The following is a 19,887-nucleotide window of genomic DNA, read 5'->3' as shown; positions in this document are numbered from 1 at the left end:
CTTTGGTTCTTCTTCGAGTGGTCCCCGTGGGTGCTCCACAATAGGTGTCGGGCTCGCCTGGCGCCGCAGATCGGAAATCTTCCAGCAGTTTCTCCTGGATCGCACATGCGCCGGCGCGCGCCACTGCCCCACGCGCCCCCGGCCACGTGCGCGATCCAGTCCCCACCAGTTCCTTCTCAACCGCCATCGGCTGCAGACAGAATCCGCTCAGGCTAAGGCCAGAGTCAGATTAGATAGTTGTTTTCTACGTGTAATTTGTTGGTTTTGGTTACTAAAAAAAAACAGAGAGAGAGAGAGAATGAAAGCAAGGACAAAGAGAATATCAGCAAAAAAAAAAGAGAGGAGCGGAGAAGAGAAGAGCGGACGTGAAGGCCATTTAGGCTGCCCGCTGCCCCGCAGGCCGGTGATCGCTATTTGGGGTGGAAAGGCACGGATTAAGTGCTAAGTACCCTATTAACAGTAAAGGACTCACCACAATGGCCTCTTCAGGTTTTAAAAAGTGTGAGTCATGCCGCGAAGCTATGCCGGCCTCCGATGGGCATAGCGAATGCATCCACTGCCTGGGGGAATCGCACGTTACCCAGAAGTGTTCTCACTGTGCTAAGCTCACAGCCAGGGCCAGGAAGGACAGAGAGATGAGGCTTAAAATGCTCTTGTTCAATAAGGCTCTCCAGCTGGACTTGCTGGAGAAGCCTCACCCAGAAGGGTCCTCTAGGCTGCGTAAGAGGAAGGCAGCTTCTCTGACCCCCTCGGTGCAGAAACGGAGGAAACTCTCCCTGGCTCTATCCTTGCCGGCGGGTTCAGCGAGCAGGACGAGCGGCGCACGCAGCCCCCAGCCGCATACTCAGGCAAGAGGCAGCGCGGCAGCACACGTGGCAGAGGCTGAGCCTTCGGTTACACAACAGCCAGCACGCACGGCGCCCAGAGCATCAGCGAGGCAAGCGCCGGACCTGGCGGCACCTCCACAGGCGGCACTGGCCCCTGCAGCACCAACGGTGCAGGGGCACCAGGCATGGAGCCTGCAGGCGCTGGAGGAAGCTACCCGTGCGGCACCGCAGCTGATTGTGCTGAGCGCGGCGCTGACAGCGGGGCCGAGATCCCCAGCATGGGAGGGGCAAGGCGAAATCAAAAACCCAGCACTGCAGCCCATCTCCGGACAGGGCTGCGCTGCTGTTAGCACCAAGCCCTCCCCCTGTGATACACACGCCGCGCCGAAGGCTTGTGTTTCCACCAGTTTATCCAGAACCTCCTTCTCCGTTCCTCCAACCAATGTCACCATGGCTTGGGCCACCTTCACCATTTCTGGGAGTGGATCCCCTGGAGTACTATCACAAGCCAGTTTCACCTCTATCTGTGTCGTCGTGGAGGTCTCGCTCTCCCAGACATCGGGGGTACACACTCTGTGGGTGGTCCAGGTGTCCATCCCCGGACCCTTGCCCATGCTGCTATGGTGGTCCTCATCATGCTGGACACAGACACCGCAGGCCTACATCCAGGGGCAGGTCCCCCCCGGCCGCTCAATAACCCCGTGGACACTCTCGATCGGGGACGGAAACACAGCTGTCTCAAGGGGAGTTAGTTTTAGAACCCCGAGACTTTCCTTCACAGTCCTCCAGGGGAGCAAGTGTATCATCGACCGCAGGAGCCTGAGGGTTTGAGGGAGGTTTACCCCAGTGGTTCCTCCTCATCCTCCCCAGATGAGGCTGTGGCCCCCGGGGATGTCTCCCCCCCGGATGACCTTAAACAATTTCAGGAGCTATTTAAAAGGGTAGCTTTCACGCAAGACATTCAAACGGCAGAGGTGCAGGAGAAACATCACAAACTCCTGAAAAATTTGAGACCCCCGGCTCCATCCAAAATTGCTATTCCGCTGGACAAAGCCATTATGGAGTCAGCCACTACCATATGGCAGACTCCGGCCTCTCTCCCACCTACGAACAAGAGAGCGGATAAGAAGTACTTTGTCCCGGCAAAGAGCATGGAGTTCTTCTTTAGTCACCCACAACCACATTCTTTGGTCTTTGAATCGTCCCAGCAGAGGTCGAAGCCGTCTCAGTATAAATCGGGGGGATCGGACAAAGATGCTAAGAAGCTAGAGCTGTTTGGCAGGAAGGTATATTCCTCTTCTACCCTGCTATTGAGAGTGGCAAATTATGCGGCACACCTAGCAAACCATAATTTTGATAATTACTCCAGACTTACTCCCCTCACGGATTCACTTGCGGAAGACAAAAAGCCAGTGTTAAAGGCGATTGTTCAAGAGGGCTACGCAGCATCGCGGACGGGAGTCCAGATTGCCCTGGACGTGGCGGACACAGCGGCATGTTCAACGGCTACGGTAGTGGTCATGCGTAGAGAATCCTGGCTCCAGATGTCTGGTATCCCTAGGGACCTACAGGCGAAGATCGTGGACCTTCCCTTTGATACACAAAAGCTGTTTGCAGACTCAACCGACTCGGTCCTCCACTCCAGTAAGGACTCGAGAGCTACACGTAGAACCTTTGGGCATTTATACTCCCCCATACAGGAAGAAAAAATTTTATCCTCAGCAAAGATGCTACACTTACCAACCACAGCGTGCTCAATATCAATGGGGCTATGACCAAGGGCGCCATCAACAGCAGCAACAGTACAGAACTCCCAGGCGACGTTCTCAACAAAGCCGTACGCCCTCGGGACAGGCCCAAACGCAACAAGTTTGACAGGTATGTCGGCGGCTGCACTATCAATACCATTGCTCAATGCCACTCTCATCTCATGTTCCATCATCGCCTCAGACTGTTCCACTCCCAATGGCAAAAGATCACCACAGACAAATGGGTGCTGGAGATCATAGCCACAGGTTACACGATCCCCTTCCAGTCGCTCCCACCAACAAAGCCTCCCACCAGGCCTCACCTCAGGGATGCTGCCCACGAGGCGAGGCTCAAGCAGGAGGTGGATCACCTTTATGTTCATGGGGGCGGTGGAAAGAGTGGCGGAAGAATTCCAGGGGAAAGGTTTTTATTCACGCTACTTCCTAACAGAGAAGAAAACAGGAGGCTGGAGGCCCATCTTAGATCTTTGGGGCCTCAACCGTTACTTGCGCAAGCAACGTTTTCGGATGATCACAGTTGCCGCGACATTCACGGCACTGGACGATGGAGACTGGTTTGCAGCCCTCGACTTACAAGATGCTTACTTTCATATAACAATCCACCCGGCACACAGATGCTTCCTCCACTTCACGGTCGGCAAGGAGCACTTCCAGTACAGGGTTCTTCCATTCAGCCTCTCCTCGGCCCCCAGAGTCTTTACCAAAACCCTGACAGTGGTGTCAGCCTACCTGCACAGACAGGGGGTGTTTATTTTCCCATATCTGGACGACTGCCTGCTGAAAGGAGCCTCGAAGGCAGAGGTCTTACGCATGATACGCGTCACAGCGGACACGTTTTCTTCACTGGGCCTAGTTATCAATCTCGCAAAGTCAAAGACCGAACCCACACAAAATATAGAGTTCATAGGGGCACACATAAACTCTATCACAGCAAGGGTGTACCTACCCAACGCCCACTTCCGCACCATCAGTTCGCTGGTGCAAGTCATCACATACAGCCCCACGGTGCCGGTCTTAACATGCTTACAGCTGCTGGGCCACATGGTGGCAGCGACGTTTGTGGTACAGAATGCCAGGTTACACATGCGAAGCCTGCAGCATTGGCTGGCGAGCGTTTACAAACCAGCATCCCACACTGTCCCCAGGGTGGCGTCGCCCACGACAGAGGTGCGCAGATCCCTGGCATGGTGGGAAAACCCCAAGAATCTGCTAGTGGGGGTGCCCTTTCACCAACCACAAATTTCTGTTTTTCTTACTACCGACGCCTCCCACATAGGATGGGGAGCGCACATTGGCGACAAGGTGACGCAAGGGCTATGGTCCCCTGCGGAACAGACACTGCACATAAACATACTGGAGCTCAGAGCAGTGTTCAACGCCTGCAAACATTTTCGAGATTACCTACATGGCAAAGTAGTCGGGATCAATACCGACAATACCTCCACTATGTTTTACATCAATCGACAAGGAGGAGCACGATCCCGTGCCCTATGTGCGGAAGCAGTCCGATCGTGGAACTGGTGCATCGCCAACAACATGACGTTGAAAGCCTCATACTTGCCGGGCGCTCACAACATGAAAGCAGATCAGCTGAGCAGGCGCTTCGCACTCACGCACGAATGGCAGATCCGCTCCGATCTGCTATGGCGCATTTTTTGTACATGGGGGTTTCCCCAGATCAATCTGTTTGCCACACAGTACAAGAAGTGTCCCCAGTACTGCTCCAGGGCAGGAGTGGGGCGGGGGTCCCTGGGGGACGCATTCATGATTTCATGGAGGGGCCCCCTACTTTACGCGTTTCCCCCCACAGCACTTATCCACAAGGTTCTGCAGAAAGCCGGAAGGGGGAGAGCTCGCATGATACTCACAGTCCCAACTTGGGATCGGCAGCAATGGTTTCCCTTGCTTCTGCGCATGTCAGACCGCCCACCGCTTCCTCTACCAGTGGCGCCGGACTTACTCACGCAGACTCAGGGGTCCATAGTACACCCGCACCCTCAGGGTCTGCGTCTACAAGCATGGCTAATCCATGGCTCAGCTCCTTAGAGAGCATGTGTACGGAGGGAGTACAACAAGTCCTGGAATGTAGCTGAAGGACCTCCACCAGGAGGACTTACAAGCAGAAATGAACTCGATTTACAGCCTGGTGTTCCGCCAAACAGTTAGCTCCCCTTGACGTTCCTATACCTGTAATACTAGAATACTTATTGGACCTCAAAAGAGGCGGGCTTTCTCTATCCTCGCTAAAGGTCCACCTCACCGCTGTATCAGCCTTTTGGCATACAGAGGAGGGGCCCACTGTATTCACCCATCCTATTGTTACAAGGTTCTTGAAGGGGCTGGTAAACCTGTACCCTCCTCGGAAACCGCTTCACCATTGTGGAATTTGGACTTGGTGCTCAGCACGCTATCGGGTCCACCTTTCGAACCATTAGCCACAGTTCCCCTACGTCTCCTTACGATGAAAACAGTCTTCCTCTTTGCAATTATGTCAGCCCGCAGGGTGAGTGAGCTCGCAGCAGTGATGGCAACACCGCCCTGCACAGTATTCTCAAAGGAGGTGGTAACCTTGAGGCTGCACCCAGCCTTTGTTCCAAAAGTTTCTTCAGAGTTCCATCTTAACAAACCAATAGTTTTACCCTCGTTTTACCCGAAGCGTCACAGCTCCAGTAAGGAGGCACGCCTGCATCTCCTGGATGTGAGGAGGGCTTTGGCCTTCTACATAGACAGAACTAAGTCCTTCCGAAAAACGGACAGGCTTCGAGTCTCTCTCGCTCCCAGGTCAAAAGGAGAAGGTCTCTCTTCACAGAGAATCTGAAAGCACATTGTGTCCTGTATAAAAATGTGCTACGAGCTTCGAAAGACTCCTTTGCTGGCCCCGCCCAGGGCTCACTCCACCAGGGCGGTGGCGGCGTCAACAGCCTTCTTCAAGGGCATTGCGTTAAAAGACATCTGTAGAGCAGCGACCTAGTCATCCTACAACACCTTCGCCAAGCATTATGCCCTACATCGGGTATTCGAAGAGGATACCCGTCTATTGACAGCAGTCCTCTCGGGGGCAAGCTGCACATAAACCGATTACCCACCTCCTTACTTGGGTTACTGCTGGGTAGTCACCTATTGTGGAGCACCCACGGGGACCACTCGAAGAAGAAAGAGAAGTTACTCACCTGTAGTAACGATGGTTCTTCGAGATGTGTCCCCGTGGGTGCTCCACCACCCACCCATCCTCTCCCCTTTGGATCTCTGTCTAGTGTTTTTCAGGAGCATTCGAGGCGGTTGGTCAAGGAACTGGAGGGGACCGGATCGCGCACGTGGCCGGGGGCGCACGGGGGAGCGGCGCGCGCCGGCGCATGCACGATCCATGAGAAACTGCTGGAAGATTTCCGATCTGCGGCGCCGTGCAAGCACAACACCTATTGTGGAGCACCCACAGGGACACATCTTGAAGAACTATTGTTACTACAGGTGAGTAACTTCTCTATCTTCAATACAAATGTGAAGCATTTGCTCTTGTATGGATGCTATACCTGGCATGCTAAAAAGTCTTCAAATCACAAGTTATAGACATTCATAAACAGATGCCTGAGGTGCATTTTTCACATCGAATGGCAAGACTTTGTCACAAATGAGGAGCTTTGGAACAGAGCAGGACAAGAACCATGTGACATTCAAATCAAGAAAAGAAAGTGGGGCTAGCTAGGGCACATGATCGGAAATCATCATCCAGCATAGTCCATCAAGCTCACACATGGAACCCACAAGGAAAATGCAAAGGAGGAAGACCTTGGACACCAATGGAGAAGGTCTGCTGAGACTGAAGTGCAACAACTGCAGTATTTCTGGAGTCAGCCAGAAGTTTTGTCCCAAGACAGAGTGGAGGAGACTTATAGATAAACCATTCTCCATGTAGAGTACAATGACAGTGTCAAATATATATCCTGTTGAGATGACCATTTGCCTTACACCGTGATCTACTGAGAATTGGAAGAACCCTAAGCAGGACACTTCATTGCTTTTACAGTGTATTCTAAAAAATTTGTAATCTCTCTAGTTTGGATTTTTGTAGTTTGGGGGTGGGGTTTCAAGCAAATCATCAGAAATGTTAGTTCCTGTGGGGGGTGATAAAAGTTTCACAGTGCAGAACTTCTTATGTTAAAAGTATTCTCTCAAAGCCGTTTGCTCTCCACCTTACTTACACTTCCCATGTCCTTTCTCCTCTTCACAATGTTCTTAATTTCTTTTCTCCCCAACCACTCCTCTTTTCCCCTCACATCTCATTAGGTCTTTGAGTGCTTGCTCATATCAGTTCCATTTAGGTGTGCATGTATCAGAAGCTTTTTACGCTAGCAGCTACCCATCAGGTATCTTGTGGAGCACCCTTGAGTGATACTGGTTTGGCTCTCTGTACATGAACATGCTGACCTGACCACCTCTCAGTTCCTTCTTACCACCAGTGATGGTTGTTCGGAGTTTGGTTGCTCTGACCTCAAAAGTGATCCATTTATACCTGGCACTTCTCCAGTAGTTATTTCACAGTTAGTTGTTGTGATTCCGATACATCTAGTTCATCACAGGTGCATGGAGGTTTCCCCTCCTCTGCCTGCATTCCCTCAGAGATCTAGGGCATTGCCAAATCGCAGTGGTTCAAACTATGAAGTTTCTGCAGCAAGCCTATAACCACTTGTGACACCCCTCCCCGCCACCGCCCAATACCTGTGTCTTCAATGCCTGGGGAGATTCACCAGTAAGACAAGTGCACTATCTTCAGATCATTTATGCTGTGGACCAGGAAGGAATGAAATTTTCATTTGAAAGAGCTCCTCATGGAGTCAGCCCTTCAGTCCCAGCAAGACCCAGCACTGAGTGCACATGTCTACAGTGCTCTTCTATCAGTCCTTAACATTAGCATGAGCAAAGGACTGGCACTCTCTGGCATTAAAGCCTGCAGTGTCTTTGCACTGCTCCTACACTCGGGATAGGCATGACATAGACAAAAGGAATGCCTTTGGCTGTGCTTGCACTACCATCATGTTTGATCTCTGGTACCACATAAGAGAGCCAATCCAGCACTGATGCTCCATAAGAGTCTAGTCCTATGGTGCTAGTCTCCCCATATTTTCAGATGTAGGAAATAGTCAGTTCCTTCACCTGGACACCTTCTGGTCCATCAGGGCCTCATTAAAATCTTGACCCAAAGGTCACTTGGTGCTGTGGACAAGCCTCCTCCTCCTTGCCAACCAGGATCAATAGGCAAGCTGGCACTGCTGGGACCCCCAGTCCGGAGAGCAACACCTCTTCACTGCTGTCAGTCATAAGGTCGCTCTGAGTCCCAGCATTGCTCTTGCAGGCACTACTGGTCCAACTCAGAGATGTACACAGATGATCAATTCTGGATGCCTTCCAGATCTAGCTTGTGGTCATCATCCCCTCAGCACTACTCTCTCTGGTGTCAGAGTCTGCGGTTAGCTGTCCACCCCTTTGGGACCTCCACCAGTGAGCCCATTGTTAGCTCTGGCAGCATCTGCCCCTGGATCTTAGTCGCTGGGTGAGCCAGAATCCAGTCCTTCCATGGCTTCCTCCTCCTCGTCTCCGGAGGAGGTGGTGGCTGACATGTCGGTGGCAGGGCCTCCTCCCATGTAGTGTAAGGACTTACTCCATAGGACAACCTGGCATCTCAATCTCCATGTGGACAAAGTAGCTGAGCAGGAGGACATGGTGGTGGACATTTTGGTACCTGAGGGCTCTTCCAGAGTTGTGCTTTCCCCTGGTCAAAGCAGTCCAGGAAACTACCAAGACCATCCAGCAGACCCCTGCTTCTGTCTCTCCTACTGCCAAAAGGGTTGAGTGCAAATACTGTGTCCCTGTTAAAGGGTTTGAGTATTTCTTCACCCACCCTCCACCCTATTCCCTTGTGGTGGAGGCAGTGAACAAGAAGGAGAATCGGGCACCAGGCAGTGGTGCTGAAGTCAAGGAGGTTTCTGCTCAGGATGGCCAATCAATAAGCTATTCTGAGTAGATACACCTATAATACATGGGCCTCCCTGCAAAAGTTTCAAGAACTCCTGCCATAGGACTCCCATGATGAATTTGGGGCACTCATTCAGGAGGGTAAGGTGGTGGCCAAGACCTCCATGCAGGTTTCCTTGGACATGGTGGACTCAGCAACCTGGTTCCTCTCTTCAGATATGCACTGCAATGCTTGGCTATAGCCAGCAGAAGTCCAACAGACCATTTGCTGATGTAGCCTCTTTGGAGAGCATACCATCTTCCACCTGCATGGCCTCAAGATCTCCAGAAATACTATTTAATCCTTGGGCATGCACACTCTGGCCACTCAGTGTAAAACTTTAAATCACCAATCAGGCCAACTACCTTTCCAGTCCAGAGCCCAACCAGACTAGTCTCAATGATGTTTGAGATATTCCTGGGGAAAGTCGATCCGACCTCAGCCAGGCCTGACCCCAGGACAGGCAGAACCTCCCCATTTCTTTAACAGGCCTTTTTAAGTTGCAACAGAGGATGGAGCACCAACCATCAAGGTTCTCTACATGCCCTTTCTGAACCATCAGTCCCACTATCACTGAGCATGAGCCTGCATTACTTTAGACTACTGGTCCTCTGCCCGCCCGCCTGATGACCCCTACCACAGCTTTTCACTCTTCATGGACCTCTCTCACAAACAGCTTCTTCTACAGGAGGTACAAACGTTCTTGAACTTGGAGGCAGTGGAGGAGGTTCCTTAGGAATTCAGAGGCAGGGGTTTCTACTACCATTACTTCCTTATTCCCAAAGTGAGGATGGGCCTTTGGCCCATTCTGCACCTCAGAGAACTCAACAGGTTTGACTCCAGCCGCAAGTTCTGTATGGGCTCCCTGAGCAACAGAATCCCTCCCTGGCTCCAGGAGATTAGTACAGGACCCTCAATCTCAGGGATGCCTGTTTCTATCTAGCCATATAGCCATTGTCCCTGAGGTATCTATGTACAATAAAGGGCAACCATTGCCAGTTCACAAACTTCTCTTTGGGTCCACAGCACCCTGTATTTCATCAAACGTATGACAGAGATGGCAGCTTTCCTCCACCACTAAGGGATGCAAATTTTCTTACACCTGGACAATTGGCCCCTCTAGGGTCAGTTTCATGAGCAGGTGGAGGCACAGCTGCAGGTGACTTAAGAGACGTGTGGCTGGGTCTCATGCTCAATGCGCAGAAATCTATCTTCATGCTCATACACAGGACTGAATTCATAGCCACTGTCCTTGATACTACTCAGTCCTGCTTTTCTACTGGAATAACACTTCCTGGCTCTCTCCCAGCTCCTATAGTTACTCATCCACTTTTGCGTGAACATGGCCAGATCATGTTTCAAGCTACTGTGTCACATGGTGGTCCTCACCTACATTTGCCAGGATGCCTCTGGTGCTTCCAAACGTGGATGCCATTGGTCTATCATCCATCCCAAGACAGCATTGTCACAGTGGTTATCTTCCCTCCAAACTTCTTCAGGTGCCTTGGTGGTGGCTAGATTTGAGCAGATCTCAGTCAACACAGCTCTCTCAGGAAAATCTCCAGCTGTGGGAGCTCTGCATAGCTCACTCAGTCCATATGTCAAGATCCTTCCTACCTGGGGTGCTCTACTGGCTGGCAGACCACTTCAGCTGATGTTCCTTTGCCCATGAGTGGTCAGTCCGAGCAGACATAGTACACGTCTTCCAGAAGTGGGAAGTTTCCCCAGAGAGACACATTTGCAACCAGAGACAATAGGAAGTGCCCTCAGTTTTGCTTATTCAAGAAACTCAGCTTCAAGAGACTCAGACTAAGATCTCTGGCAGATGTCTTTCTGACTTTGTGGTCAGGGGGCTTGCTGTACACATTCCCTGCATTCCCACTGGTTCAGAAGGTGCTCTTCAAGATCCACAGGGATGGAGCAAATATAATTCTCAGAGTCCTATCTTGGGCACATCAGCACTGGTATTCTATTGGAGCTGTTGATTCAACCTCCAGTCCCGCTGCCCCTCCTGCTGGATTTCCTCATGCAGGATCATGGGCACTTCCTTCACATGTACCTTCCTTCCAACACCTGACAGTCTGGAGGCTACATGGCTGAATCAGGGGAGTGGACCTGCTCAAAGCATGGTCCAACACAGGCGTCTGAGCCTATGCATTCACGTATGTAGCCAAGTGGAAGCATTTAATGTACTGGTGCTGCTGGTGCCATCTTGAGCTCATGCCTGTCTCCATGCTCAATGTGCTAGAATACCTCAATGCCCAATGTGCTAGACTTCTGTCGCATGTCTGGTGTTCCCTGTAATTTTTTTCCATTCATGGGAAGAATAAATTTTGTTATAAACCCACAGGTATGTGTGGATGTGCATCACCAATAGAAACACATGCTGCCAGCTATGGGAGGCTGTGGGTGTCCAGCTAATCATTTGGGAGGCACCTGAACCTCTCTCGCATAAGGGTTCAGCTTATGGGAAACACTGCTCATGTCTCTCAAAGATCAAGTCCTGGTGACCTCATCCCACAGGGTTCACTTGGCTACCATATCAGTATTCCACCCCACAGAAGCTGGCTACTCTGTCTTTACAAGCCCCCTGGCCAGGTGTTTCCTCAAGGGCTGGATAGACTCCATCTTCCAACCAAGCACCCAGTTCTAATGTGGGATTTCAGCATGCTCCCTTCTGTATCTCTTCTGGAAGGTGGCCTTTCAGGTGGCCATAACCTCAGCCCGGTGTATCTTGGATCTCCATGCCCTCATGTCTGAACCTTGTGAATGGCTTTCTGAAAGTCCAGGTACAATAGATTCAGTGGGTCACCCTAATTCATATATTTGACCCTCTCAAAGAAGCCTAATAGATTTGAGACATGATTTCTTATTTTAAAAACTGTTTGACTCTTCTCCAATAACATTCATCTGTATATCTGATAATACAGTTTTTTACCACAGTTGCAATCAGTATGCCTGGTATTGAAGTTAGGCTAACCAGTCTATAATTGCCAGAGTTGGTTCTTAAGCCTTTTTTAAAAAATAGCATTAGATTAGCTATCCTCCAGTCATCTGGTAGAGAGGAAGATTTAAGTGCTAGGTTAAATGTCATAATTAGTGGTTCTTCAGTTTCATATTTGTGTTCATTCAGAATTCTTAGGTGAATATACTCTGTTCCTGGTGACAAAGTAATTACTGTTAAATTAATGAGTTTATTCAAATATTTCCTCCTTTGACCCCTCATTTTGGGATAGTTTCTCAGATACGTCATCTAAAAAGAATGGCTCTGGTGTGGGAATCTCCCTCACAGTCTTTGCAGTGAAAATTGAGTCCATGTCTACGCTAGCACTTATGTTGTCAAAAGTTTTGTCACGCAGAGGTGTGTAAACACACCCCTCCCCTGCGCATAATAAGTTTTGATCATGTTCATAGCATTGAGTTGGTGGGAGAACATCTCCTGCCAACATAGCTACTACTGCTCATTGAACTGATTTTTATCATGTCCAGGGGAAAGCCCTTAATCCAAAACATGATGTGGCTACATAAGCAAACTTACATCTGTTCTATTGTATGAGTACAGCTGTGCCACTTTTTGTGTAGCTTTTATGTATAGAAATGCCTGATGTAAAGAATTCTTTTAACTTCTTTGCAGTGACTTTGTCTCCATTGTTTGGTCATTTAGTACCTCAGTTGTTCAGATGCCTTATTTATTGTTTGGTGGGTTTCCTGCTTTGGATGTATGTAAAAATTAATTTTTGCTGTTTGTTTTTGTGTCTTCTGCTAGCTGCTCTTCAGATTGTTTTTTGCCTGTGTAATTATATTTGAGTTTTTCTAGACTGGATGTTCCTTTCTATTTCCTCAGTAGGATTTGATTTCCAGTTTTTACAGGATGCCTTACCAGGCTGCTCTTGCAGTCATCACAAGCCCTGCTGTCAGGTGCATCTACACTAGGAACTAATTTTGAAGTTAACTTCGAAGTTGGGCACTACTTTGAAGTAGCCAGCAGAGAATCCACCCACATTTTTCCCCTTACTTTGACATTACCTTCGAAATAGGGAGCCCAACTTCGAAGTCCTTACTCCATTCCTGGAAATGGAGTAGTGCCTACCTTGGAGTATAACTTCGAAGTAGGGTGTGTGTAGATGCTCAACTTCAAAGTTGCTTACTTTGAATTTATTTTTAAAGTGTAGACACAGCTTCAGTATTTCTAAAATCAAATCCCCCTTTGCTATTGCCTGTCTCTGCCTAATAACCGGCGTTCCTGTCTCCCAAAGGGACAGCTTTAATCCAAGAGGATACCATGACATGTAATCATGCATACTGCATTCAGTGCAACAAATTGGGAATTCCTCTACTCCTCTAAAAATTTCAGTCAGACATATGGCAAGAAACCAAATAGCCCTCACACCAAGGTTAAATAGTTACCCTTCCTTCACCTGGAAAGCATCCTTTCGAAACTCCACTGTATGCTCAAAACTCCATTTATGCTACTCCTGTTTGGTAGCTCCACTGGATGGAGATGTTTATATATAAAAACTAACGTGCTTTTGATATTGTCTTCCATTTTGATATGTTTACTTAGAGTGACTTTGAAAATGAACTGTTGACCTGGAGCTCTTTGGCCAATTAAAATGTTTTTAACGATTTAATTTCTAGAGGCTTATGTTTTATATACATTTTTCCACATCTGTTTGCTGTTCTTGAATGTGTATGCACTTAAGGTGTGAGTACTGGTAAAGAGAAATGAGCTGTTTCAGCGCCCCAGAGATAAATATTGATGTGAAAATGATAAATGTGTATAGAAGGAGATGCCATTTCTTATTACAGTAGCTGGTATGTGTCATTTATGCTTGTGAAATGTCATATACATTTTATAAAAAGTTATGACAACTTGAGGAGTAGCGTATAGTTCTACAATAAATAAGAAAGAATCATATTTTGATCTTTTTTTTTCTTGTTGACCCAAAAAGAAGCATTAGATGAGGGAGCAGTTGAAAGGTTCTTTGAGCTATCGCAACTTCAATTTGTTGATATGGGTGGAAAACTGTGTGGTGAAGAAGGAATATTTCTTGTCTTCAGCTGGAAGTTGCTGCTGGGATATGGATGTCAGAGATGGTCCTACAATGTTTTGGATGTACCTTTCTTTAGCCTGAGAAATCAAAAATATAATCTCTCGTGGAATCATGTTTTAAACCTTTGGATTCATCTTGCTTGCTTGTGCTTCTGGATTCCACACAGCATACTTATAGGAGCACTAATCTGTGGAAGGCAGACCTTAAGAGGTATACTAAAGGCCATTTGTACAATGTTGGAAAAGACATGGGTGGGAATGATGAAATACTCACATCTGCATTTTGTGACTAACCAAAACTTCTTTTTCCACAGAGGAAGATAAGTATGGTATTTACTCCAACTTGTTTTTGAAGTATTTTCTCGCAGAGGGAATAGTCTGTGGACATGATTTGTTTGTTGCATCTGCTAAAGAGGATCCTGCTGATATTTTAAAGGTAAAAAATTGATACAGTAGATTATAGTTGATTATTCCACATTTTTTAAAAAGTCGTTTACATAGCTCAAATATATATTCCACACTATAAACATGTATTATGAATGCATAAATTACATTGTTTACTGTTTCATCTGTCATTATACAAAATAGTTAAGATGAGAAAATTTGGCAAAGTAGGGGCTAACTATGGGGCCATGTCTACGTGGCCATTTAGTACAGCGCTGCTGCCAGTAGTGCTATGCTAATGACAGTTCACTAAATTGCAAATGAAAGATGACTTGCAAACTTGTGTGGCTAATTAACATAGCCACGCGAGATTTTGCTGTCACCAGGGGACATGCCAGCAGTATAGAGGCCATGTGGACATGCCTCTGCCAGCTAAACCCTCCTCTGTTGCCAGTCCTTTATGCCTGAAAAAATTAAAGCAGAGGGGGGCTTAGCCAGCAGAGGTACATCCACACAGCCTCTGTACTACTCTCATGAAACTATGCTAATTAGCCACATGAGTTTGCAAATGATCAGCGCTGTGCTAAATGGGCAGGTAGACGTGGCCTGGGTGTTTGTGCCAGCAGTTTGTATACAGTTTTGCCACTGCTTGAAAACTGAGTTGCTCCCTTTGCTAAAAAGATTATTGCAGTCCTCAGTAAAGGTGCGAAAACCTTCATAAGTGCTGCTCCTGTTCTTCTGTTATGTGAATCTTTCTTCATGTATACTATGTCTATATATGTGCTTCAGTGACTATATTTAGGGATTGGGCCTGAAATGTCCTTTGCATTCTATCCTTGAATCCACAAAGTTCTCTCAGGTAGCTTGTGTAGAGGCCCTTTCCTGTGGAATCTTTGAGCATCGCAGGAAAGGAGCTCACCAAAAAGTCAAAAATTGGAGGATAGGAAAACAGGCCTTCATTGCTGGGAAGGGAGGGGTGAAAGCTGGGAAACTGAGTCACAAATCCACCCAATTTAAGCTTAATCAGTTCTTGTTTATATGATTTCTGACACAGTTATTTTCAGTGATTATGTCTGGACTTATATTTTGTAACAGACAAGATAGTATTGATAAATGGGGCCCAAGTTACCACATTCTGAGGCACTGGGAAGTTTTTCCGTCTTTCAAAATAATTATCTCCTCTGACCCCGTGGTCTAGTCCATTAGTCACATTCTTTAGTTTCTGGTGTAGTGTTTCTCCAGTTGGGAGAACTTAGACCTATTATACGTTTCCATGTTATAGATTGTTTAATCTTTGTCCAAGTGGCTTTTAGTACATCAGCGGTACACTACACATGCACAAGTTTCAGTTATCCAACTTCTGTATTTTACCTGACAGATATGCAGATTTTAGGTCATACTGTATTTGTGTTGCCCTGCTCTGGATTTTCCTGGATACAGGTTTTGTTTGTTTGTTTGCTTTATTTATCATTACATATTTTATTTATCATATGTTTACCATTATATGTTTTACTTTCTTTTTCCTATACTTGTTACCTTAGTTCTGTCACAACGTTTTAAGCAGAGTAGCAATTCTGTGTGATGAGGTATTGGCAAACTGCACTTATGTCTGCCAAAGTCTTTGTCTAAGTGTTATGTCATTTATGCTCATTTGCTGTACATAATTACAAATCAATAAAAATATAGCTATCAAAGCTCTTAATCTTACCAACAACAATTTTTCATTTTAGATTTCAGTGTTATAAGTCAACTGATGTTGTTCTGTGCTATCCTTAATTTATTGAAAAGGGGCGAAGGGTTATAGAAAACATGATGTTTCTTAAATATCAACATTTATCTTCTTTAAAAGTGAAGTTTTCATTCAAAGTCCAGTTCTGTTTGTAATTCCTATAAATACAGATCATTAGCCGTTTTCCCTAGAATGCATTTTGAGTAGTGTCTGAATTTTGGGGCCTTGATATTTAGTTTTTGAGGTTGTTTTTTTTTTTTATGGTATCCCAATATTCATGTAACTAAGCGTTTTAGTTATTGGAGCTTCAGATAGTATAGGGACTGCAGAATTGCACAGAGAACAGTCAGTGGAAAGACCAAGATTTTAGCTTTCTTATATTATGTTACATAAACAGCATTAGTTTTTTTTTAGATAAAATTCAGATAGCGAGTTCAGTATGCTGTAGTTAAGTAACATTTCAATAAAATATTTCATCTTAAAAACCTGTCACCAGAAACTAACCCAAAAAATGATTGACCAAAACAGGACATACAGTGCAATGTTGAATGCTATAATTGCCCTGCATTAAATTTCATGATGTATGATTGGATGTTTCTTGAACCTATAACCAAGACAAATATTGCTGGTACTAGAAAGGGGAAAAGACACTCTTATAGACCATAATTATCTTAAAACTGTGTATAACTAAAAGACAAGTAGAGGATAAAAAGCCCCATCAGCTGCCTAAGATATGTTATATTACCACCCAGCAATTTATCCATCATCCTTTCAAAACATATTCATGCCTATTGTAGTCAAAGCTCCTTCAGGAAGTCAGCATTAAGATGTAACACTGAAAAATTACACCCCTGTAGAAAATCCTATAGAACAATATACATGATGTTTTTAACAGGATATTTTAAACAGTTCAGAGCATTCTGTTCAGGCAGTACACTTATCTAAAAGACAACTCTCCCCCAAAGTAAGAGTGTACAGAGTGTTACGAGTTTGTGTTAAAAAAAATTATTATGGTATACTTCACTTCCATTGTGTAAGAAATCATAAAATAAAAGACTGAACCAAACCTTTGTTGAACTTGATTACAGTAGCAATGTGAAATTGCCATTTTATATTTTAATTTGTTTAATAAAATTTGTTACTGAAAATGAGTAAAGTTAGACCTGAAATTAAAATAAAGTTTTATATGTAACAGGCAGAAGAGAAATATATAGCCAATGAAATGTTTTATTTTGTTTCTTTCTTAGACCTATTCTATTCATTTCAGTGTGACTTCCATATTATAAAAAATCAACCAATAGGTAGAGTCAGACTCGGAATCATAGATTAAAGCCACAGCAGCAGCAAGTGCTGAAGCCCTTTCAGCAAATACTTCATCACAGGATGGGGAGAGAGAAAGATGAGACCTACTAAAGGGAGTATCCCTTCCCCCACAATGACCTTCAGGCCCAGAACTGTTCATGGGAGAAAGTCCATGCCTACCTCTCATTATAGAGATATTAGGATCCCATATTCCTACACTCCCATCCATATAGACAAAAGGTAGAAAGAAGAAATACATGGTAAAACCAACCAGGGAGTGAAATGGATTCAGATGCAGGCTTATCTGGACACAGATGATGCCATCCAGCTATGTTTTCTATAGTCTTGCTCTCCAGCCCTTTCCCACCACCCTCTTAGAGTCGCTTTTTTCAGCCCAGATTGATTTACCCTTAGTGCTTCTTTCTATCCTTTCTTCATTCTTCTTTTCAACTTCCTCTTTACTTTCCTCCCCCTTCCTTTGTTTCTTTCCTTTTAACTTATCCTTTCCTGTTTTTCCCCCTCCATCCTTTTCCCCATATAAATTTAATGTATATAGTAAAGTGCAAAAACCCAAAATGCACCAAAGTTAAACAAACCAACCCCCCTATATAAATAGTCCAAGTAGGCTATATCTACACGAGGACACTACATCAAAGTAGCCTATTTCAAAGTAGCAACGTCAAAATCGGCTACTTCAATGCATATTATCCACACATCTTCCGGGGCTGGTGCCGTCGACGTTCAACGTCAAAGTAGCAACGGGGAACGTTGAAAGGAGCTGCCCCAGAAGGAAATGCGGAGCATCCACACACACAAGCGCTCCCTGTCAAAATAAGGGGCCAGGAAAGCCCACGGACGGGGTCGCAGGATGGACTAGCCCTTCCAGGGCAACAGCAAGCTGCTCTTTTAAAGGGTCCCTCCCAGACACACCCAGCCTGCACAGCACAAGGTTTGCAGAGCACTAGCCACACTCTTGCAGACTGACGCACAGCAGCTATGTTCCCCCACCAGCCACCTCAATGCCCAACTGAACCACACCTGCCAGGTGGTAGAGGGGGCCTTCGGCCTCGTGAAAGGCTACTGGCAGTGCCTCCTTGCCCGCCTAGACATCAGCCTCCAGCACATCCCTCAGGTTGTGGGCACGTGCTGCACTCTCCACAACACTGTGGAGAGCAAGGGGGAGGCCTTTGTCCACGGGTGGGCAGTCAACACCAGCACAGGCTTACCCCAGCTGGCTGCACACCCAGTCCCCAAGCCCATCATGAGGGGTTATGGGTCTGCGAGGCCTTGCAGGCCCATTTTGATCAGGGAGACCCCTGAGCACCTCCCTGGACTTCCCCGGAGGGCCACCCACACACCATCCCCCCGTCCCAACAAGCACACGTCTCAGGTTCTTTGGAAAATAAAACTGTGGATTACTGAAAACTGGTAACTGTGCATGTTCACAACAAAAACCGCAACCAATATACAAGGTCAACAACTATACACAAGGGGGACAACTATATACAAATGAGGGACCAGCGGATGGCTCAGCCATCGGCCCATCAATCTAGGGTGAATGTAGAGGGGCGCAACCCCCGGTGGGTACAGTTCGTGGCCCACCCTTGTCTGCAGTCCCCAGGGTAGCCAGCTGGGAGCTGGGAGGACCAGCAGGTATGGCTGGGGTGCCTCCACTGGCCATTCTTCAGCCCCAGTGGGCTCCAGTCCTGGTGTCCTGGCAGGCAGCGCAGCCGGTGGGGTGGCAGGTGTCGAGGCAGGTGGTGTGGGAGGGGGTGAGGTGGGTGGGGCGGCATGGGGGGCATCGGATGGAGCAGTGGGGAGGAAGGCGGGGGGGGCAGCAGGAAGTGGGAGCTGGGCGGCAGCCTACCGGATTGACCCAGCTATGTCCGGAATATGCCCATGAACTCCTGCCACACCGCCCAGCGTCGGGTGGACTCCTCCCGGTCGAAGCAGAGTCTCTCCTCGGCCACCTACCCTTTTAGGAGTAAGGGGACTTCGAAGATGCCCTGGAACTTCAAAGTACCGGCGGGAGCGCCATGACTAGACGCGTGCCAGTACTTTGAAGTTTAAAACTTCGGAGTTGCCACAGGGGGGAATTTGCCTAATGAAGTGCTGCCTATGCATGGCAGCACTTCATTAGTAAATTCCGAACAGCCTCATTACCATCCTTCCTTTGAAGGAAGGTAGTAATGTAGACACAGCCTTTCAGTAGAGCTAATAAGACAGTTGCTCAAAAGGGAGAATATAAATTTGGTATAAAAGAAACTAAGAATTAACTGGTACAGAATTGTACAAAATATGGTTAAAATTGCTTATAGATTACACACTTAAGTGTTCCCATCTCTCATTTTCTTTTCTGCCACACATTTTTATCCAGTGTCACTTTGTTTTAAACATTCCAAATTATGTGCTCTTCACTACATTCCTTTTCAGAATGAAGCTAATACTTCTCGCTGTCATAAAGCTTTTCCTAATATTTGCTCTAGTTTTTACTAATGCTGTTTACAACATTAGTAAAATCCACTGGTACAACTCCATTGTAAGTAGTTCTTCTGTTGTCTTTTCTTTTTTATGTATTTGTAGATTTATATATCAGTTCTTAGTCATTGGCAAGCTCTATGAACGTAACTCTTAAAAAACCCTTTGTTTTTTGTTCTAATTTGTTAAGTTCTGACATGGAGGTGCTAGAGTTTGATGCTGTATTTGGGTTGTGGCCTCATAGAGCATGAATGTAATTTCTGAGATTTATGGTTTGATGGCTTAACATACAGAGCACAAAATTTCATCTGCTTCTTGCTGCCTTGTCACACTTA

At 46.7% G+C, this 19,887-nt stretch overlaps 1 protein-coding gene across 2 annotated transcripts in view; it reads left to right on the top strand.

The window, feature by feature from the left end:
- ELP4 (elongator acetyltransferase complex subunit 4) overlaps positions 1-19,887 on the top strand; it is a 255,318-nt gene that overhangs the window by 27,822 nt on the left and 207,609 nt on the right. For both annotated transcript variants that reach the window (XM_074998982.1, XM_074998984.1), the window contains exon 3: positions 13,974-14,095. In XM_074998982.1, the coding sequence (XP_074855083.1) occupies positions 13,974-14,095 (122 nt within the window). The remainder of the gene's footprint in view (positions 1-13,973; positions 14,096-19,887) is intronic.

Source organism: Carettochelys insculpta, chromosome 6 (assembly GCF_033958435.1).
Source record: "Carettochelys insculpta isolate YL-2023 chromosome 6, ASM3395843v1, whole genome shotgun sequence".
In the NCBI taxonomy this organism is placed as follows: Eukaryota; Metazoa; Chordata; order Testudines; family Carettochelyidae; genus Carettochelys; species Carettochelys insculpta.
Note: the sequence above shows the minus strand (reverse complement) of the source record. Positions and strands in the feature narration are given on the sequence as shown.